At 44.6% G+C, this 24057-nt stretch overlaps 1 protein-coding gene across 5 annotated transcripts; it reads right to left on the reverse strand.

Annotated features, from left to right (window-relative positions):
• Positions 1-3514: 3514 nt before the first annotated feature.
• LOC4576276 (mucin-19) lies at positions 3515-22415 on the reverse strand. Of its 5 annotated transcripts, none has more exons than XM_061641233.1 (15): positions 21301-22415; positions 15278-18341; positions 14955-15039; positions 14670-14868; positions 14249-14576; positions 14055-14178; positions 12668-13889; positions 12449-12586; positions 12178-12375; positions 9817-10459; positions 9570-9732; positions 9211-9482; positions 8197-9128; positions 7274-7588; positions 3515-7204 (listed from the first exon to the last, which is right to left on the reverse strand). In XM_061641233.1, the coding sequence occupies exons 2-15, from the start codon at positions 17950-17952 to the stop codon at positions 7131-7133; spliced, it is 7368 nt and encodes a 2455-aa protein (XP_061497217.1). In that variant the 5' UTR covers positions 17953-18341; positions 21301-22415; the 3' UTR covers positions 3515-7130. The 5 variants fall into 5 exon arrangements, with proteins under 5 accessions (XP_061497217.1, XP_061497215.1, XP_061497218.1 ...); XM_061641231.1 differs by having other exon boundaries at positions 14652-14868; XM_061641234.1 differs by lacking the exon at positions 21301-22415 and adding an exon at positions 19986-20356.
• Between the last annotated feature and the right edge of the window lie 1642 nt (positions 22416-24057).

A 24057-nucleotide genomic window follows, 5' to 3' on the forward strand; every position in this document is an offset into this window, starting at 1 on the left:
GAATCTCAGTCGAAGAATATGGACGAATTATATTGAAGAAATTGACACAACCTTTGAAATGGTAAGTACGATTCAAAAACCTTTTTAACTACGGATGTACGATCGTACCATGGGACGAAAGGGCGACTTCTGTTAAGGAAACTGGAGACATTCTCCCAAATCCAGCAAGTCAATTTACATTGTGCCGAGGCAACCGTATGATCTAAAAATTGACAAATCTCTCTAACATCATCTGAGGGCAAAATTCACTAATCTACAAACGTTACCAGTGTATGCAGAACAGTGAAATCTGACGTTGAAATTTGCATCACTTATATATCACTTTATATATCGCAAGTATCAAGCTCGCCAGGCTCCGGTGGGCTGGCCATGTTGTACGCATGGAAACGGACGACCCAGCTAGTAAAGCTAGCAAAGGCCGTCCACAAGGACAGAGGAGGCGTGCTAGGCCCAAATTAAGGTGGCAAGATGGCGTAGAGGCGTCCGCCATTAAGGCTAGTATTACGGACTGGCAGATGAAGGCACGAGACCGTGAGCGGTTTCGGACACTCCTGAGCCAGGCCAAGACCGCAAAGCGGTTGTAGCGCCAGATAAGTAAGTAAAGTAATATATCACAAGAGTCACCAATGCATTCAATGAATTCGATTTCAAAAAATTGGAGAATGACGATTTCAAATGGTTCATTTTTATACACATGCTTCAAAATTTCAATACAACGGTTTTATCTTTCTAAAAGTGGAAAATCCATTATAGAAAATCTGCAAAGATCGAAGCAATGTTGGTGCTGAAAAGAATAATCCTTCTCGGGTAGCGGAATTTGGGGCAAGTGTGCCACCTTAAGCATTTCAAGTTATAACTCACTAAAACGTGTTATTCAAAAGCCGATTTCAATCTCATAACCATTTTACATCTATTTCCTCACTTATAAATGAATTTCGCTTGAAAAAAGTGCAAACAAAACAGTTTTTGAAGTGTTTTAAAAAGGATCCAAAAAGACGTTCTTTTTTGGGCTATGGGGCAAGAGTGCCACTCGTATGGGGCAAGACGGCCACCTGGTTAAAATAACCGTATTTCTTACATAGTTGGAAATAATTACGTTTGTACCACTAGTGTATGTATTCCTACATGTCTTGAGTCACCAATGAACCCCTTTTCATCACAAACTGTATCGCAATATGGGTTGTTGCTGGTCTGTTTTTCCGGAGTAGAATCCGCTCGTAAAAGCGCACCGTACCGCTGAACGCTACAACAATGTTTACATTTTTGACAGCTCGCGCCTATGAAAGATGGTGGCACACTTGCCCCAAATAGAGGTGGCTCTTTTACCCCAAAAGTTGTAGCTTTTTTGAAATTGAATTTTTCAGTGACAAAAAGAAAGTTTTTTTCAACTAACCCCACAAAAAATTTCGCGTTTTCTCAGCTATACGGTGGTGTAAATATTTTCTCGGTTGATTGTTCGCATGATTTTTGAGAGCTTATTTGGTTGGATGAAAAAATTATAATATTCTGCACAATTTTGAAGCTCAATATAAATCAGTTCAAAACAATGCGAAATATCGATTGGTCAATATGAAATTCGGCTCAGCATACCTTGTCATTGGAAAGCAACCAACTGTATACACAATTGATCATTAAACTAAAGTTTTTAAGGAAAAATGCTTGGTGGCACACTTGCCCCGTTGGCACACTTGCCCCAAATTCCCCTACAAAACAATTGCAGGTTCAAAAATCCTCTGCGCAAGATAAGCATAAACATAAAGGGCAACGAAGGAGGCTACTGCAATGCCATTAAATGCAAAACTTCATGAAATGGTTCACCTTTGAACAAAATACTTGATGCATTTTAAATCGCGGGCAATGCTGTATTTGCACAAGAAAAGAAATTGCAAGGACGCTACTTTACAGCTATCACCAAAACACCTCAAAACGAAAAGATTGTAATCATTATCAGCAGCAATGATATCACCACATTACATAAACAAGATGCCGTGTACGGTGTAACCGTTTTATCGAAAACGATCTGACAGCATTTGGGATAATCGGATCTTTAACCATTATCCGTTTGATAATCTCAGTGGCGTATGTAGCAACTGGTCAAAAAGGGTGTAATGTGTATCATTATTATTTTTTTTTATTTAATTATTGCTCAAGTGTACAGTTTATGCCCCGATAAAAGTACTCAATTTATAACTTGATTTATGTTACATGCACAATAGTCTGGAGTATATTCGGTCCTACATGTTAAGTGCAACATCCTATTGCAGAAAAACGCGAATGATGACGTAAATTGATGTTGGTCCCACCAGCGGCCTTATTAACAAATTACGGACTATGATGGTACTACAATCTTCCCGTACAGGCGTACACCCGATTCAAAGATGAGGCAGCAAGAATTGGATTAAGAATCAATGCGATCAAAACACGAAGTTCCTGCTTGCCGGAACCTCAGACCATCTGGGAAGCTGTGTAGTAGTTGAGGGCGACAATCGCGCGGTGGTAAAGGAGTTCTGTTATGTTAGGACGGTCGTTACTTCTGACGACATCAGCAGCTAAATCCGGGCTTCACCATCTTGCAGAAGACTTCGAGACCACACGAAATGTGACATATATCGCACATTGATTCGCCAGGTGGTCCCGACACGGAAACGAGTCTTGGACCATTCAAGCAGATAATGCAAATGCTTTAGGCGTGTTTGAGCGACGCATCCATCCAGGGCCATCTTTGACGATGTGTTCGAGCTTGGGGTTGGAAGACATGTCGGAGATCGGATATCTACATGGATGTGAGGCTGGAACTAGAGACCGACCATCCTGTACAGTTACTGTTGACCGGGCCATATCACGACGAGGTGCTCTTTCAGAACATAGATGAACGGCTAGGATCTATCATCTATCTAGTCGAATCACAAGTCTGCACCGACAACATCATGGAATCTGAGTTACCCACAAGGCATTCTATAGTTATGCTATAGTACAAGGAATCAGTTTACATAAAAGATCGAATCGAGGACTATACCGTACGTTTATAGCACTAGTACTCATATACACCTCATACACACCTACATAGACTTTTGCCAAATCTAACAAAACCCTCATAGCCGCCATTGAGAGGATTTTGTTCAGAAGCTGTTTCTACGATTCTATCGGCACAAGATCGAAAACGAGCGATTCACACGACTGTTGAGCTTATAGAACACACCACACCACATCAAACGAGTAGTAAGTAAAACTTCAATTTCATTTTTAAATGTTTTGATTTTATTCGATTTTTTTTTGCCCATGTGTACCTGCCTGCTGCTGTTCTGGTTTTTACTCTCAGTATTGATCTGTTTTACTTTTTATTTACTCCAATATAAGGAATGTATCCTCCTATATATTATTATGTAGGTATGATTTTGATAGGAGCTATATTCATATTTATATATGCTGATATACATATTCTTTTCTATATATATATACCATGTTTTTGTATGTGCGGATGCAATTTTCACATTTAGCAAATTTTGTTTGTTTGTTTGTTTTTGTTTTGTCCTTTTCCATTATTCCTTGTACCGAATATTTATAAGCAATATTCAGTGTTGTTGAGTAATAGTAGCTCATTATTTCTAGGTTCTGTTACAATAATAATTATTATTAATATTAATATTATTATTATTATTAGTTATTCATTAGTATTATTTATACACATTCAACTTACTGCATTTCTGTGGACTTACAATTAACGGGATTAAGAAGCACGTAATACGTTCATCTTTGCAGTTCATGCACTAAATGTTGTTTTACACAAACCTATCGGATGTTTTTCCAATGTTTTTTTTTTTTTACTTTCCTCCTTTTTGCCACCCATATTTATCGCTCTGCTTTTCTTAATTTAACCTTATTACTTTTCATTTGTCAATAGATTATAACATTTGGCTTTCCGTTCGAAGTGAACAGACATGTTCCGCCGCTTTTCGTACGCCCAAAGATGAATCGTGGTGGCCAAAGGGAGGGGGGGGGGGGGGTTACATTATTTCTGATTTTCTGACATGTGATGTGTTCGGGTGCGTTTTTTTATGGGGAAGATTACGTTGTGTTGCTGTTGTTTTTCTACATCAACACACTAACCGCATACACCACCTAAAACACGCAAACCACAAACCACCACACACTCGTACTAGTCTGCCCTGTTTGTCACACTTACGAGAGAAGCAAAATTTGTAAATAACAAAAACATCCTCTTTTGCGTTATTTATACAAAGAAAAAAAAGTGTCAGCACTTTAGCGCATTGGAGCAATTGCAATATAATCCCCTGGGGTTTGAGAATTCACGTTCTTCCTCTTCGTACACACATCAAAAGCATTAATAGACAGCAGTATTACGGTATAGAATGGCATTGCTTAAACGTTTACAGGTTTTAGAAAGAATGTGTAATAATGCAGAGGCGACAATGAATCTCGGAGGTCGTGTCCCCTGTTGCCATCACAGAGCGAAAAGAAATAGTGATATAAACGATAGTATTGCTACAAATGGTTGAGAAACGTACGAAGACTATGGAAAACTTGTCTACATTATGCTCGATGCCTGCGCAACATAGCTGCTAAAACCAAGCCCCGCCCCGCGATGCTGTGAAAATGCAATACGTTTCCAGCACAGCAACGTTCCCTCCGCTGAAATCATTGTCCTGTAGCGCAAAACACCGTTCGGAGTAGTAATTGTGTTTACTATTTACATACAATATACATTTGATGCGCTGTCGCTTTTTTCCAATGCGTTATACTCCGACCAATTTGCATTAACTGTTGCGTTAATCCTAGCGTTAGCCAGTGCACTGATTTCTGTCACACTTATTCTTATCCATATCTCATACAGTGTGACACAATTTGCCGTCCATCGACAAGCGTTTGATTGACTTTCTGGTTATTTTCTCTTCTTCCTACGAAAGCGTCAAACATGAAACTTCAAGTTCAATTTGGCTTACACAATGCCAATACACACTCATGCACACGACTGAATCTCTTTTTTATCGCGCTGTTCATAGATCAGCACAGATCTACAGGTTTGAGAGACAAAGAAACGCGTTCGCCGCAAAACATTGGTGCTTTCTTTTCCTTGCTGCGCGCGCGTTCATCCACCAACCATGTATCTTATGTACTACGCACCTATACACTCACACACACATACCCTTGTCACTCGGAAATTATTATCACTTATGCCTACATGCTTTACACATGAATATACAACACTGTTTTTTTTTTTCGATCTTTCTTTGCACTTCCAATCACTTAACGAAGCTAACATTCACACACAATGGAACTACTACTGTCAAATGATCTACACTTAGTTAATTACAACTCCTCTTTGTCCCTTCCGACATCCTTGCGCCGTGCCGCGCACGCTTCAATGAATAATGTTGTTTGTCATCTTCTTGCGATAGCATAACGTTTCTTCCTAAATATTTAGCGCTTAATTATTTTCTACATAATTTTACAACAGAAAGCACAGAAATTGGCCATCGATATGCCTTGCGTTTGCGTTTCAAACTAATACGCGACGCAACCCCTGTAAGTGAGTAAGGTGTATGTGTGTGTGTGTTTGTATTTATGTGGTTTGCGTCGCGTTCCGTTAAACAGACAATCATGTTTCCGGGTAAAATGATGGATCATTTAACGACTTCTTCTGCCTGACAGGATTTCCTACCCACATCGCCAAACAATTATCTTTGCCCTTCTTTTTCGATTTTGTTTGTACAAAAATATATGTATGAATATATAACAACACGACACTTCCACCACGAACGCACTGTCATCGTTCAAACCCGTCCAAAAGCTATCAAAAAACTCTCATATGAACTCATATTTTCTGTACCGTGCTTCGATCGTGCGCATCTCTGTGTTTCCGCTACAATGCGTTATACTAGCAGCTCTTGTCCGCATCTGCACACTACTTTATTTACCGCCCATTTTGCATGCATTGTTTGACTGTTTTGAGTTGAAATGTAAATTCATGCCTCAATGAGGGTTGTTTTTCTTTTTGTTTATCTAAAAGAAGAGATAACAATAAAGTAGTAAGTAGACTTTAACACACCACTGCGTTGCGTTGTGCGCGATCAACTCGAACGTAGCGTGTTATGCTTTTCAATCAAATTTCGTTCGTGAATAATACTTGACAAATATCACCAATCCTCTCCCCGTTGTCGAATTTCGAGCATATGTACATTTTGCATTGGTGTGGACCATTTAAATGTTCAGTGTTTTTTCCTTCTCCTTCTTCTATAAATAACATTGATCTTTTGCGATGCAGTGGCTTTGCTTTCCCAAATAGTAGTTTAATATTAGAGGCTAGATTTTGAACGATATTTTCTTCTCTTCATTAAAAATTTCCATTCATTGTTTTACCAAATATTACTGATCGAACGTAAAAAAAAGAAAGCTATCAAAGCAATCATCTCAAAAAAAGGTTAAACAACTTCGATCTATTGATCGATCGATTAGCTAACACAAATGGACTGGAACGTGGCCAACGGTTTTTCTCAACCCTACTACGTTGGGTACGTAATAACGCTACATAAAATTCTAAGAGTTTGAAAAACTGAAGCATGATAAATGTGCCTTAAATATCACGCGACGCGCCATTCACCGCAACGCAATCATATAATTATCATAGGTTTGTTAGCTGTGGCCAATATTGCCGTTAGTTCAGCAATCTTGCAGTAGGTACTACAATTGCTCACCACGTAAACTATAGATCGTAAGAACGCTTTTTACTACATCGCGATTACAACATTAGATATTCTACTTCAACTGAAACTGGTCTGCTGCAAATTACTACAATTCATTCGCGTAAGAGAACTGATGTGTTTTTCGTCTTGTCTAATTCCTAAGAAACGGAACGTCCCGTCACCTTGCTCTTGTTAGCTCCTTTGTTCACTGTTTCAATAGCGTTGGTAGCAACAATCCAGGATACGGTAATTTGAGAAAAAGCGGATTGATCGTAGGTCATATGTATATCACACACACGCACACACGCACGCACGCACAAACACACTCACATACATATATGTATATTTACAAAACTCCATCTGCAAAAGGAACACGCGCTGCTACCAATCCCAGATGATTTATCTGACGGGACGGTGAGATGTTTTGCTTCACTTGGTGGGCGGTCCCGTCTGGAATGGGCTGAGCACAGTGACGGCCGCCGCCTGGGGTGTCGCTAGTACGGCTGAAACAATGAGAAAATCATCCACTTTAATACCCTGATAAACCGTGTGTAAACATTTCATTTGCTTACCGCCATATGGTGCTTGAAACATTGGATAACCAAGTCCAACATGGGTGTGATGGTGTGTGTGCACATGGCGTTGAGGGGGCGGACTTCGAGCCCCGGCATTGCCTGCACCGCTGGAACTGCTGCCACCGGTGGAAGATTGTTGCTGGGAATTGGCAGAGCTACTGCCGCCGGTATGATCTTTACCCTGACCGTCGCCAGGATTACCGCCGTTACCGCTGGCACTACCATTATTTGCTCCAACGGGACCACCACTGGCACCGCTGTTACCACTATTTACATTACCACTGCTCCCACTATTGCTATTCACTGTTGTCCCTGTAACGAGAATGGAAGATTTTGGTGTTTTTTTACAACTGTGGTATAGCTGTTTTATGATTAAAACGAACAAATGAGAGTTTGTTTTTCAATTAAGGTACAGTTTCAACAGTGCCGATTTCAAGAATTATCCATACAACCGCATTCATTCGATCTAACGATTCGTCAGCGATATCTGAAAGCATGCCTTATTTGCAAAAACAAATGGGACGAAAGAGAGGCTGCTAAATATCATCATGCTCGCCTTGTACAGGGCTTACACTACGGACTGACATTTTCACCACGTAAGCAACCGGACGAACTAAATCCTTGCTACAGGAGGACACGGTCCAACACACAGAAATACGATAAGCTCCCCAACATTGAACAGATTTTGTGTTCGCGACGTTTTACTTAATGTAATTGAAAGTATTGGTAAAAGTGGTATAAGTTATGTTTGTTAAAGTTTATTCTCTTTGCTTAACAATCTATTTAAATTTTTGTAAATGCAATCCTTAGCCAGCATATGATATGCACAAGTCGACTGTCGCTATTAAGGTCTACCGTGCTCTCACAATAATAAAAAAAGACGAGCAAACTCTAATCTCAGTATAACATTAATTTGTTACCTTGCATATGATTCCCGGACGAAGGAGGTTGCGATGATTGCTGCAATGGTGGTGGCCCACCACCACTCCCACCACCACCACCGCCACCACCACTAGAATTAGATGATTGTTGTTGAGCGGCAGCAACTGACTGTTGTTGCTGCTGCTGCTGTTGCTGTAAAGACAATCCTGCGCTACTACTGTTTGGTGGAGGAATGCATAGATTAGGATTTTGGCAACCGGGTTGCTGCGAGAGATTGGGACTTGATACGCTTACTTTAACGCTGTTGCTGGTCGGGCTTTTCATTGCGCGCTCGCTAAGCTCGTGTATCTTGTGTGAGTTGTAGTACTGACTGGCATGATGCTGCAGCAGATCAAGCGCTTTCGTACTCTGATTCCGCGACAGATCCTCGGGCGGGTGATTGAAGCGCGGTATTTGCAAATGATAGGGTGGCGCACTATACGGCGCAGTGGAAACCAACATCTGTCGGTACATTTGATGGTTTGGATCGAACCCGAACGGAGAGGCGCTCATATACAGCGACGGTGAATAGTACTGGGAGGTTGGCGGTGGCGGTGGGCCTTGCGTTTCCATCGTCGGTTTCTGACCCTCCTGTTGCTGCTGCTGCTGTTTGATTTTCATTGCGCTTTCTTTGTCCTCCTGCTTGATGCTTCCACTGCCACTGTCGGAACCTTTCCCCATTCCTTTACTGCTTCCTCCACCGGATGAGGACGACGAACCGGTCTGTCCCGAGGAGGATTTGGAACCTTTTCCCGAACCCGGCAACGATTGTCCATGCAATCCTGATTGCTGCTGCGATTGCCCGTGCGATGATGGTGAATGCGGCTCATCCTTTGGATTAAGACCGGGCGGAAGCCCCGGTGGCCCTCCCGGATGACCTGATGGTGGGGGATTGCCACCTACCCGTCGTTGATCAGTGTAGCTGAACATTCTATAATATTGATACATTGGGAAAGGTTGAACAAAAAAATAGTTTGAGTTTTTGTGTTTGGTTTCGTTCAACTTTTACGTACCTTCGAAGATCCTCCTCTCGAGACGCTGGGATATGGGACGGTGGAGGACCTCCGGGTGGTGGGCCTACACCGAGCCCATGTCGGAACATGCTACCATACGGACCCAGCGATTGCGGTGGCAGGGATGGCGGTTGTTGATTTGGACCAGCTTGTTGAGGATCTTTAGGATGAATACCGGGGCCGTGTAGCGATCCGGCGCCACTTCCGCTTAGGCCTGGTTCAGTCTTTATATCTTTCGTAGATTCCGATTTTATGAGTTTTGAGGCCATGAGCTGCAAACGATATGAATGCATTTGGTATAAGAAGGGATCCTGATTTTATCAAACATTACTTCAGTTGAGCTAATTATTTGCACTCACCGGTGATGCACCCAGTTTGCTGTACTCGCTAGGACTTTGGCTCTCTTTTAACCGTTCCTCCTTGACCGTAATAACCGGACTATGCTTTGATTCGTCCGATATTACCGACAGCTGACCGTAGCCAGCATCGAGCCCGGGATAATTATACCCGGGGGGTACATAACTGAAAGGATGAAACCATTAGATCAGAAACCATGTCGGTGGGCAAAGGTGATGTGAACCCTGTACAACATAATAATACACTCACCCATAAGGATAGTAATGTGACAGTACTTTGCCACCCGGTGGCGGAGGAGGACCAGCGCTCAATATCGAACCGTCCTTCACATCAGCTGCCCCTGCAAGTGACGGTAATCCGGCAGTCGCGGACGGGTTCAGCATAAGCCCTCCGGGAGTGCGAACACCCTCCGGCCCTGTAGGTGGACCGGCTGATGCTAGCGATGGCGGAGGGGGTAATCCAGAGGATGGAGGCTGCGGCTGATGCAATGGATGCTGTGGTGGTCCTGTGTTGTTTGGTTTGTTCATAAGATCCAACGGCGGCTCTTTATTTTTGCTGTACTCGAGCGGCCCTCCGGCAGCAGAGACTGCTGAGGGTGCAATGCTAGTTGCGACACCGTGAGGTAAGGGAACCGGACCGATTGGAGGTGGCGGAGGAGGTTTGTTTGAGCCAAGGTCTGCAGCCGTAGGGAAGTACGGACCACCGGGCGGTGGCGGTGGAGGTGGTTGCTGATGGGGCAGTCCTGCGTAGTATGGATAAAGACCATAGCTGGAGAGTGGCCCCAAAGGACCGCTGGTGCTAGGATTACTGTTGCTGGCGTTGTTTACTGATTCAGCTGGAGTGTCGTTTGCTTTTCTTGTGTTTTCTGCCATATGAGATCCTTTTGATTTTTCTAGAAAGATTGCAAAAGCAAGAATATAAACGAACCATACAGAATTGTCGACATCATCGATTATAAGAATAAAAACAGGGTTTTCCCATGTCGCTTTCCAATGTAAACATCATTACAGGGTTTACCCGGGTCGTTGACTTGGAAAATCACGTAACGGTATTCCCCGATATACGCTATTAATGCGAACCGGAGGCAATAGCGTATCTCGAATATTAGCGTTAGTACAATTTTGAAGTTTTCAGTCAAATTATAGCTAATTTTCGTATAATTTAGCTTCAAGTGGTTGGTTTTAGCCACTACATTAATTACTTGATCTAATTTTAACTGAATTTAAGATTACAATTTTATATCTTTTAAAATGGTTTTTTAAAATTCGATCAAAAGAGAATTTATTTTGCATTTGACTTTCGATGTGTCAAATTAGTACAATTTGCTCAAATAACTGTCAAATTTAGAAAATAGCGTATAGCGAAATCGCCTACATCGAGTATGGCGTATATCGTGGAATTAGCCGCGTGCAACATGTTTTTCGACAGCTGTCACATATAACATCTGCATCACAAAACATTTTCAGCTTTTCGGAATGGTTTCCAACACATCACAAAAAAAAATACTGTCAAACGCAGTTAAGCTTCTGGCGTGTTGAAAATCTTGTGGAAGAACTGAAAAATGATAGTCATGCAAATATAACATTCGACAGCTGTTTTTCAACGCGTGCGACGTGTTTTTCAACAGCTGTCACAATACAGTTTCATATCTTTGGATTGATTTTCAACACAACACACAAAAAAACCTTCAAACGCTGTTTAGATTTAGGCCTGTTGAGAATCATGGGGAAGAAAAATTATTCTAATCCAAATACAATATTTGTACTAGCTATTGGAATACATATCGAGCGCGGTGATTACAGGGTTTTCCAAGTCACTTCTTAAATTGCACAACATTTCAGGGTTTTCAAAGTCACTTTCAAATGTGTACATAATTATTCATCGCCTCAAAGATGTGTTTCAACAACTGTCAAATGGTGTATTTGCTTCATAATAGAATTTAAGTTTTTATACATGATTTTCAAAACATCACAAAGAACTTTCAAACGTACTTTAGCTTGAAACGTGTTGAAGAACTGAATGTGCAAAAACTGAAAAATCATTATGATGCAAATACAACATTTGAAAAACGTCTTTCGGGCGATGAATACATGCTTTTCCAAATCAATCTCCTATGTGCACAGCATTATTTATCGCTTGCAAGATGTTGTTCATCAGCTGTCACGCGTTATATTTTCATCACAATACAATTTCAATTCTTCCACATGATTTTCAACACATCACAAAGAACTGTCAAACACAGTCCAGCTGGCGATGTGTTAACATCATGCGAAAGAACGGAAAAATGTTTGTCATACAAATACAACATTTGACGTCTGTTGAAAAACATCTTGCAAGCGATGAGTAATGCTGTGCACATTGGAAATTGACTCGGAAAAACTCTGCAATGCTGTTCAAAGTGGAAAGTGCCTCGGTAAAATCAGAAACTGAGATTCTATTTCGTCAACTTGTATTTCTATTGCTTTTTCAGCATTTTTGTATGCTGTTAAAGTAGAAAAGTGACTCGTTTGGGTAAAAACTGAACAGCAAACGTTTCGAGTACAATAGCAATTGTGCTTCGTTTAAATGGCCTTTGCGAATTCAATGCTCTAAACACTGCACCAAACTCACCTCCTGCTCCCATGGGCAAATCCGTAGCATCAGTAACGGGAGTGGAATCATCGCTAATATCACTGTAAGCGGGACTCTGAACGTCCTCTGTGCGATTGCCCGCGGATGCAGCCATTGGGTCAAATTCGGCGTTGGTAGAAGGACCGGGCGATTTGCGACTTTTCTTTTGCTTTGCGAAACCATGAGGAGTTTTATGTGCTGCAAATGATAAGCAAATATTCGTATTTTATAATTCATATCATCGTTTCATTTACAAAAGAAGCAATCTTACCATCCACTGGTGTAGAAGGAGTTGTTGGAGCAGTCGACAGCATTCCCATACCAACAGCCGGCGATCTTGGTATTGCAACTGAACCTGCCGCGCTGCTAGCATTCATTACTCCAGTTGTTGTTAGGTTTGATTCCTCATCTAAAGCGGAAAGCAATAAACAGAGAGAGACATGCACAAGTTAATTATGGGATTCTTGTCTGATGTCATACTTATTCTTACCATTGAGTGTAGCCGAACCTCCGTCAGTCGGTGCCTCTGGACCACCACTGGCGCCATGTCTGTCAGGGTCTTGCTGTTCATTTGTGCCTACAGTGCCCGCCGTTACGCCAGACGTTGACATTTGATCAGCGGATGAGGACTGATGCAGTAGCATACCCGTTGTGTCCTGAGAATTAACACCACCACCACCACTGTTTCCATTGTTGATTGTGTTGGAATTGTTGGGGCCAAGGGATTGTTTAGATGCTAAATTTTGTTGCGACAATTGACTAGACATCGTTGAAATGCAGGAAGCCGACCCAGACACTGATTGTGATGGTGATGGGGTAGATGAGGATGTTGCTATGGCAGAGCTGGAGCCTGATCCACCGGTCGTGGTAGACAGGGCCAGGACGAGTTCACTGTTGTTGCCCGTCGCAGACGAACCTCCGGCGGCTGCAGTGGGGAGAGCTGTGCTGGCACCGACGGCCACGGACAGAGGTGACGGGGCGGTATTGTTGGTTGTCGGCGAAGGTGCTATTCGTTGCGGTGATTCTGGTGCTTGCAATGAATCCTCATCCATGGAAGAGGCACTGCCTGCGTGTGCATGGCTCTGATGGTACTTCAACCCGTTCGCGTGCTTGTACTTTTTGCTACAGTCTTGCTCAGGACACTCTAGCAGTACCGGTGAAATTGCACAGGCTGCGGTGCTGCTTTTTGCTTTTTTACACGCCGATCCGCCGGCAGTTCCGCTACCGCCACTGCTCACCTGAACATTTAATCCCGTCACGAGATTAACGATCGACGGGGAGCCACCCGTGTGGCCGCTACCGTCTCCGCTGGATGCATTGTTAAAACCACTTCCTGCGTTGCCGGAGGAGTTGCTTCCGATATTTACAGACGCCGAGTTTATCACATTATTGCTCATGGTGTTCTGCGCACCATTGTTACTACCGGCCCCACCGGAACCGCTGCCACCACTGCCCGCGCCTAGCGGGGAAGGAGACTCGTCCTTTGATTTGCGTTTTTCTGCTCGCGGCGGAAGAAATGCTACTGGTGACGTTGAGGGTGTATTGCTGGCACCGCCCAGCGATCCTCCATTGTTGGCTGTTCCAAGAACATTTGCACTGGCAGTGAGCGTTGGTAGTTTGGATGCTCCGGTTGCACTTGCCGCGTTCGTCTCGATTATGCCTCCTCGTCCTCCTCGTCCTTTGGAACCGCCGTTCCTTAACTTACTGTGCATCTGTAGGTACGCAAGTCAAAAATATAGAATAGATTAGACACTGATAAGCTTGTACACCAGTAAACTTTTTCCCCCACAACATTCAATGATTATAAACCAATGAAGACCGTTTGTTTCTTTGCCACCGTTCAAACCCAACACAAAATTATCTTTAAATTTGCCTACCGAGCTACGAGTCTCCGTGAAATTGCTAAGATCGTTCGTTGGCAGCAAAGCTGAGCTTCGACCTCTTTTGCCTCGTCCTTTCGGTGTCCTAGAGTCCAATTCCTCGGTCGGAGAATCACAAAACCTAAGAAAAATAAACCATTTAATGGATAATTTAATTTATTTTGTTTGGCATTGTAATATGCAAAACATACCTCGGAGGCGCCCAATCATGTTTGGTGCAATCAATCAACGTTCCAACGTAAGTTTTTCCCCGCCAAGTAACGTTCACCACTAGAACGCCACCCTCCGTTTCATGCCATACGATACCCTCCAGCGTGACAGATGTGCCCGGTTCGCAGGGACCCAAACAATCCGGCTCCGTTATCGTGCCGACGGACGTGCCAACACACACGTCTACCATTTCCTTCTTGTCGCCCTTGTGACGCTTTGCGGGGGGCGGGCTTGAACCACTTTTATCGTCGTGCGTTGACAGAGCCGCCGAGAGATTGGGCGATGATGCGGTACTACCCGAGAACATTCCTAGAACGAAAAGAAATGCAAGATTGGTTAGTTGTCATGTATCATTAACCTGGCGGCTTCCAAGATTTCCCATACCCATCATGTTTGCCGTACCCGTTCCGGATCCTTCGCTAGCGGTTCCAGCCATGGAGCCAGCCTGCAATTGAGCTTTCAGCACGCCGGTAGCACCGGTATGGATGTTGTTCGCATTGCAAATGTTGCCTGTTCCTGTACCGGCTATACTACTGCTGCTATTGGTATTATTTCCTCCGGAATTATGTGTTCCTGCGTTTGCTACATTTAGATTCAATAGCTAAAATTTTTATGTGAAGTAAAATAAAGCGTTATAATGGACAGACATCATTAATAGATGATCATATGTTATGCAATTAGTTTTACCTTATTGATATCCTTTCCCAGTACCGGTGGACCAGGAGCGTTCGGAGTGCTTGTATTGCTTCCTGCGTTCGTACCCGTACCAACACTGGAATGACAAAATGAAAGCAAGCACAAATTTGTAAATAGTTTGCTAATGCACCAGAACACACAAATATAGGGCGAATTTTGTAGCAAATTTGGATAGTATATACATTCATTCAAATGTAAATATGATCCAAACCCATATTAGAAATGTTTCAAGCAGCAGTGTAGGATGTGTGCAGTTGTGTTTGAATGTGTTAATACGATTGTCGTTTTCAAAAATCCCGAGTTTCGAAATTTACCTTAAACTTCCCGGAATGATGCCTCCCGCGCCTAATCGATGTGATGCGCCGAGGGATATGTTTCCGCCACCGCCAAGATCGCCACTATTGCTTCCAGGCTTGGCATAAATGCACGATGCACTTGAGCACGGCTGCTGCTGTAGTAACCCGTTGACTTGTGCATCATGATTGACGACGCATACGCAGCCACTGCTCGTCGCGGATCGACTATTATTCAACCCGCTCGAACCAATGCTGCCATCCACGGAGCCACCGGCAGCCCCCGATGCTCCTTGATGCTGCTCGCTTTTGTCACGCTGATTGTGGTGTGTGGTTTTATCTTTCCCCTTGTCTCTCCTGTGACTACTGCTACCACGCTTGTTTGAACTCTGTGCCGGTTGTTGCTGGTGCTGCTGATGCTGCTGCTGGGACTGTTGCTGCTGAGAGGTAAGCATACCGGAGCTCAGCTGCTGCTGCTGGGCATTGCTGTTGCCGCCCGTGTTGCTGCTACTCCCAATCGTTCCACTGTTGGTGGACTGTGATGAGTGTTTTTTGCCGGAGTTACCCAGAACGATACTTCCACCGCTAATGCTAGTGCTGCTCCCACTGCCGCCTCCACTATTACCGGCCGTGTTGCCACTGTTACTCAGCGCCACATTGCCACTGTTACTGCCGTTGGAAGCGTTACTGTTGACGAGCGCATTGGCACAGTTTACTCCCGTGCCGCTGCCCGAATGTCCGCTGGCTGTTGCATTCAACCCAGAGCTCAGCACTCCTCCAATTCCGCTTCCAACAACGCCACCCACTCCGGAGATCGTTCCTCCGCCTCCAGCTATACCCGTACTGTCGGAATCAGTCGTTAAATGGCCACCCGCTGAAGCACCGCTGTTGGCGTTCAGTGGTGTGCCTGCCATAGTACCAGCACTCGTCAATGAGCCGGTGCCTACCAAGGCCGATGTGGTCATGCCAGTAACACCGGTCGTGCTGGTAAGCGCGGTAGACGCTCCGATACCACCGGTGCCGACACCCGCACCACCCCCACCACCACCAGTACTTAACGTGGCCGTTGTGGCTGTGGTGCCGTTTTGATCGGACTTGACAATCTCGTGCTTTGCCTCGGACGTTTTCGTGCCCGGCTTCGTGCGCTTGATCTTCATCTTCAGCCCCTTATCCAGGGTTGCTTGGTGGTCAACGGACAGTTTGGTCGTTGACTTGCTACCCGAGCTGCTGGTGGTCGAAGACATTGTTGTGGTATTGCTGTTGCTACTATTACCACCGCTACTGCCGCTGCTTCCAACCACCCCGGGCACACTGCTGGCGCTAGCGGATGGTACGCTCTGTTTACTGCGACCGCTGCTCCCTACGAGCGTATGCGTATCGCCACGGGAACCAGCACTATCAATAGTATCGATACCCGGATGGGATCTTATTCCCTGCCCTGCTGCAGATACTGGCGCACTGCCCACTGTAACGGGGTTGACAGGCAATGCCGGTGTAGCTGAGCTACTGGTAGAAGAATTACTGGTGGTACGAGTTCTACCCTGCGACTCACCGACTTTCTCTCCTGGGCTCGTACTCGCGCTGGTATTACTTCCACCACCACTACTGCTACTGCTGCTGCCGCTGTTGCTGCCGCTGCCGCTGCTGCTGCTGGTGCTACTACCGCTCAGCTGCTGTTGTTGCTGCTGTTTGTGACGATGATGGTGATGATGATGGTGGTGGTGATGATGGTGATGGTGATGATGATGTCCCTTTGAGCTACTGCTACCACCAGAGCTGGCAGTGTTTCCTGCTCCGCTTCCTCCTGCTGAGCTTTTGTCTCTGGTATCACTGGAACAACTGACTGCGCCGGATTTGCTACCCTTTCCCGAACTATTGCCACTGCGTGACTGACCGCTGTGAGTAGTCACTGGCGTAATTGCTGACGCGGACTCACCACCACCACTGGTTGATAGAAACTGCAGCACACCACCAACTGTAGTCGAACTGCTGCTGCTGCTGCTGCTGCTGCTACTACTGGATTGCGGTTGACTCTGCTGTTGCTGTTGTTGCTGCTGCTGCTGCTGCTGCTGCTGTCTCTGTTGCTGCTGATGCTGGTTTGCGCCAGTCTTTTCAATGTCCGCGTCTAAATCGATTATCAAATCTCCGATACCGACGTCCCACTCGTTATCGTCGTCAAAGTTGGAGTCTTTTATATCCGCTCCGGACGACGTCGCTGGTGAGGAGGAGGGTGCAACAGTCGACACCACGCCAACAGCACCGGTTGCCGCTGCTATCGGGTTATAGCTGCCCCGGTCGGAATCGGCGGACGCCGGCCGATCTACGGACCCCGAATGGTGCTGAAGACGCTGCGGGTGAATGATCGCCGCCACGTGCGCTGCTATCGGTTGGTTGCCCTTACTGCCGCTAAATTTATCGCCGCTGCCACTGGCAGCGTTGCTGTCACTGCCAATACTGCTCTTACTACCGCTAAGACTAATAATGTTGCTTCTACTACTGCTACTACCGCTAGTGCTGTTGCCTCGAGTGCTGTTGCTGTGGCTGTTGGCGCCGCCGCTGCTGCTGCTGCTGCTGCTACCGCTACTTGTTAGATTATTAGCTCTTTCGTTATTGCTATCAGTTCCTTGATTCATTAAGACCACCTTGTTTTGGTGGTGGCTGCTGCTGTTCGCCTCGTTGCGACTCATTGAATCCATGCAGTGAAAGAGTGCGGGGCTTCCGCCACCAGCGGGCCCATCAACAATCTTTGCCACCGGTTTGGTCGGGTCACGTTAGCGGTGGCGTCAAATAGCAGAGATAACGCAGAGCTGCTGGGTGCTTTACGGACAAATTGTTCCTGCACGTCCACCGGCGATTCGGTCGTTCTTTGGAAGTTTTGTTCGCTTAAATCGCCTTTCGTTGTTGAACAGTCTGCGCGGGAAATCGGGACGAACGATGACGACGACGATGATGTTGGAGCAATAGAGCACGGGTAACGAGGACAACTATGATAGCCGACTACTGTTTGGCAAAGATTGCAGTTTTCTAGCAGTTGCACAATAGTTTCGAAGGGCCACGGCCCTTGGGCCAGCAATACCATTTTAATCTACAAATTAAGAAAAGAAGAAACAAAATAATACATTATTCATTAGTTAAGTATTTAAACAGCAATTAAATAGTAGCAACGGTATTAATTCCATCAGTTAACATAACGTTACCATTACTATCTCTTCTAACACTTTTACACTATTCCACATGTTCATTTATATATTTGTATGTTTTAACCCTTTTTGCTATCAACCGTATTAATTTTAAAACTAAATTCATGATCTTTATTCGTTAGCACGTCACAGTTTGTAACAAAACTCTCTAATCGTTTCGCGATTTAGATAAATGGTTTAATGCGCACTAACCAATTATCTGTTTGTAACAATTAGTTTTATAAACCGTACCAGAACAGAATTAATGTTCAATACCATTGTAGAGTAGCTACTGATTGGTATGCGCATCATGAAACGTAAGTGACTAATTCATTCTTCCATCATCTTGTTCCCTCCCTGTCGATCAGCATAATTATGTCGCACTATGTAACATAATGATTAACCGTGAATGCATGCGTAACTCTCATCATCGCGGAAAGTTGAGCACAGCAGGACTGGATGGACGCGTATTAGTAATGACAAACACACAGCAGCACCACCTTCCGCACACACGCACTCATACGCAAAGCTCGCATTTTCATCCATGCCACACGGCGGTGCGGTGAAAATTCATGCATCTTCCATGTTCGCAAACACGCAGCGCAGCAATGTTCTGCCGCTCATTCTGCGTGGAAATGTCTCCGATTAACCACAATTGCGGAAGGGACCGGGTAGGTTGAATCTCGGCCGAACAGGCATCTCAAAATAATGATGGTTTGTCGTTCAGTGGCGGAGTAGAAAAAAATCCTATCCATCCATCTCTACCACCACAGCGGTCGTCGGGTCAGACCCTTTACAGGATACGCAGAGGAGGCTTACAGAAAACGTAGCATAAAACAGTGCTTTTCTGTCATGCACACATCTACACAGGATGGTCCCAACACTACTTCGTGTCCCCGCGGTATTATCGCGTAGCGGAACCCATCACCCGTGCATGTTATACCGCATCATACCACTACTACTACTACTGCTGTTGCTGCTACTGCTGCTGTTCGAGCTGCTGCTTGCTGCTGCAAAACAACGCACATACACACACGCGCACACAGCTATGCTCGCACCTATCAATCTCGCCTGCTCTTTCCCGTGCTCGCTCTCTTTCTCTCCCGCCCTGCTGCGCGCTGCTCTTTCTTCTTCGCTCTTCGTGACAACTTTTTTCTTTTTCAACCAACTTCCATTTGTGCGTAGCAAACAAACAACATTAGAATTGCCAGTCCCCCCTTTCTTCAAACACCAACACCGCTGTGTGTGTGTGTGTGTGCGGGGCTGGATTGGACGAACACTGGCCGAAAAATCACGCACGCTTGCCAATTGCAAAAACACTCAAGCCGAAAGGGCAGCGCTTAAGAACGATCCCATACTTATTAATTACAGCCGAACGCACAGACTTTGGGGCCGAACAATTTGCCGTGATTTTCTTGCTGTCAGAGGCAGAGTGGCGGCAGGAAGTGAGGAGGGCCCCTTTCTACGCAAAGGAGACAACCGCACACACGCGTACACACACACGCACGATTTTGAGACGCATTTTTTAACCCATCCCGACCCAAACGCACCTTCAGCACCATCAGCAAACGTTTCGGCAATCGTTCCGGTACACTTTGGCGAATGTTTTGCCTACATTACATGCACGTTTTCGCCCTCAAAAGTCATTCATTCTGAAAACCTTCAATCAAACACACACACACCCCCTCCCGAACCAAAGTGACGCGTTAAACTGTGTTGTAATAAAAATGGATACCCGTGCATTCTATGTTTCTGTTTTCCTTGTACAAACACGAGCGGCCTGCGCTCACTAACACACGCGTACACGCGCGTGAGTTTATACTGCACGCCGGCCGGGGTTGAAACTTGCTGCTGGCCAGCGCGCGCGATACCACACCATGGGGCGGCCGTGTTTTACGTTATCGGTTTGTGTTTTTTGGGTGGTTTGGCGGCCAGTTGGGCGTTGTGAAAAATCAACAGTCTGTCCAAGCGCTGCTCGAACGCTTCTAAGCTGATTTAGCACATGTAATTAATGCACCGTTCTGGGAAGTGTTTCTGCTGTCAACGGCTTTCAATCCCGATTCAGAACACGCTCTCCTTGGATTGAGATTGAATAACATACAATCAAACAAGTCCGGAGAGACGACTCCGGGGAGTCGTCTCGCTCAATTGTCTTTCAAACGCGCACACACACACACACACACACACACACACACACACACATACATATGTACAGGGTGTCTCTGAAGAACCCTTCCCGCTGTGTGTCCTTTCCGTTCTTGTGGAGATCAGAGGGAAGTAATGTAAATTATTTGACATTGGCGTCTTCTCTTCACTATTGTTCTCTAGTGCGTTGTGAAATACGATCCTCCTTCCCCTCCAATACACACACACAACACACACACACACACACACACAAACAAACACAACACACAGAAAGCATGTCATGCAGAATTCATTGTTCAAAGGTGACACACAATTGGGTCTTAATCTCATAAATACTTGAGACGATGATTTTTGTTTTGAATCGTGATCAGAATTCCGAGAACTGTTACGAGAGAAACAATGTAATAATTACACATCGCACATAGCGCAGTGTAGATGAAGCAATATTTACATTAAAAACACATGCAATTTTATAACATCATCAACATCTCATCTCAAAAGTTTTCTAATCAAAAGAATGTTTTCATTATTTATAAATTACTATGTTTCCAGACTACAAAAACAACAGATAACAGCAACTCAAGAAAAGAAAATCTACACTACTTTTTCAAGCAATGCCTTCACTTGAATACAGCGTCAAAATAGTCTTGGTATATGCTTTTTTTTCTATGATATGAGGTTATACTGAACCCAACAACAGGAAACGTTTGCTTAGCTTACCTCTAAATGATAGATGAGTATTTTATTTACTGATTTTATTTCACATCATATAATCCATTAGCCACAGTTTAATCCAGTTTGATGTTTCGCTCCCCTATTCTAACACTCCCACTTTATGACATAGATCACGTTGTTCTTCGTCGAAATGACCGTGCATTGATACCGATTAATATTATGATTTGGAAACATTCCCATCTCACACCAAGCCGGACATTGACGCAAGATTGGCTGGAATGATCTCGGTTTTGCCGTTTTTGTTTCACACTCCGCAAACACAACCGGCGGGCCGGGCAGGCGGGCTGCTGCTACACGACGACGGACGGCCCCGCTACACACTGCAGGAAGCTGACAGGATCAACGATGCATACACATAATACGCGCACGCACACACGCACACACTAGCACGTCCTCGAACAGGCAGAATACGCGCGTACACAGCACTCACACACACACACATGCACACGCACACATCAATTTTACACTTGCATCCTCCCTTCCACCTCGCCCAGAAGCTATTATATGACGGGCTACACTTCTTCTTCTTCTTCTTCTTCTTTTGCTTCTTGCTCTCTGCGTTGACTTTTTTCTCACGGGAAGAAGGCTCACCGATCCATGCAAAATTTCGCCTTTCGTCTGTGCGACGGTAGCGTTTTCAAAGCACACAATCACACACACACATACACACACACTCACGCACAGTTCTAAATTGGCCAAGAACTGCACTTTTCGCTAGAAAATGTTACGCGTAACAAGGCTAGATGTGGGGGGCGCGTTACGGACACGGGCCTTTTTTTTTTTTTTGCTCACACACGCTCGCACAGATCCTTTACCGCAGTGTCTCGCTGTGACGGAAAAGTGCACCACAAACGAAGACGATACACATTCGACGGTGTGGAGCACAAAATCGATACACCCAAACACTGCCAACGCACACGACACCGACAATTTCCGCTGTAGCCGTGCGACTACCGTTCCTGGTGCGTTCGATTTGCTGCTTTATTCAGTCATTTTTGCACTCTTTATTTACGGCTTGAAAAATTACCGACGGCCTAAGCTCATGGGCTATACAAATATGGAGGAAGGAATCCTTCTTTGCACTTTGGTCCATCGTGATTGACATATCCCGCACGGCAAGGCGAGGGCTTTTGACGTTTGAAAATAGCTGCATCTCGCTCATTTTCGCTAGCCGTCCTTTGAAAAAAAAAACGTAAACAAACTCGGCGGCGATGTGAACTAGGAATGCACAATTTTGTTGATAATTTGCATTGAAATTAATTGCAATTTAGTGCAAATGTTATTAAAATTAATGAGTAAGGATCGTAAGAATGTGGCCGCACGCCCGCAGCACCGCAAGAATGTGACCAGGGATGTTACATCCGGCGCCATGTAAGTTTTGTTACGAAATGCTTAAGTATCAGATTAACAACGGGTGCTATTCTTCACCTTGCAGATACACAAAATATGCAGCTGTGCGACAAGAGTGCCCCACTGTAGGAGATGTTTTGGAAGAGGCAGGTATTTTGTATTGGATCGGTAGTGTTACATGGTACGCTTATCCGGATGTGTTTATTTGTTATTCCACCCGTATTGTCAACTGTGTGGCGGAACAAATCAGGCGCTGCGGCACCACCTAAAAGAGATTTTGGTGTGCCAGGAGAATATGGGTACCCAAGTGCCACAAACCCACTAAACGACCACTATACGGGTTCTAAACGACTCAAGCTCTCAACCTAAACGAAATATAGAAAGACTTCGTTTAGCAGACGGCAAACGACTCATGTATTCTAAAAATAGCAAAAAGCTGGTGGCGCCATCTGTTTGTGGGATACCCAACCAGTGGGAGCTTCCTCGCTTGGAGAGCTTTCTCATTCCCTCTGTACTGTTGTATGGTTTTGCATTTAAGTTATGCATCTCTAGAACTAGAACGGCGATACAATTGTTTAAATACTAAACTCCAATGTACACCACCAGCACTGAAGCAAATGAGATTAGAGTAATGGTCGTTGGTGTTGATACCCAATGTATCTTGATCACACGACCATTCACATTTATTTTTGCTCGGATAGAAGGCTATATAGGTCGTGATTAGATGAAACTTGTCGAAACACATTGCAAGAAAAGGACAGCAATATAATGATGAGTTGTAATACGCCATCTATTGAGCAAACCAATAAAGCTATGGATCTTTCGTTTTTTTTTGCTATGGATATTTGATTTTCCAGTCGTTTAAACTTAATCTGTGGCGCTTGGGTAGCTTCCGACATGTTTGGTAAGAGCTGCACTCTGTGTTCCGAAAAGTGAAGCGTCATTACATACAGATATGTGCATGCTTTTCGTTACATATTTGCCTCATCTTCTTTTTAAATGAACTGCTTACGGTTGAGCTCATCTGTTCGCGATATTCAAGTGTTGCTGCTCCGCCAAATTCAGCCCTCGAGCTTGCTGTGCGATTCTGCGCACAGTGCTTTACGTCATGTGGCATTCAAGCACCCTTTTAACAACGCATGCGTCCGCTGTTCAATTAGTGGAAATATCCGTCAAAATATCCGACTCCATCCTTCAATGGTTTATCCTTTTTTCGATACAACATGATCGAGCAAACCGCCAAGTCCAATTCGTTTGAATAATCCGTGAGTAGAAAAAACATGTAAACTGAACTCCGGACAGATGCTTTGTCAAAAAGGTGCTTAAGTGCTACATGATGTACGGCCTACTGGCATCACCCTCGTTGTGATGTCCGAATCGCCGTTAATTTTA

This window comes from Anopheles gambiae, chromosome 2 (assembly GCF_943734735.2).
Source record: "Anopheles gambiae chromosome 2, idAnoGambNW_F1_1, whole genome shotgun sequence".
Lineage (NCBI taxonomy): Eukaryota > Metazoa > Arthropoda > Insecta > Diptera > Culicidae > Anopheles > Anopheles gambiae.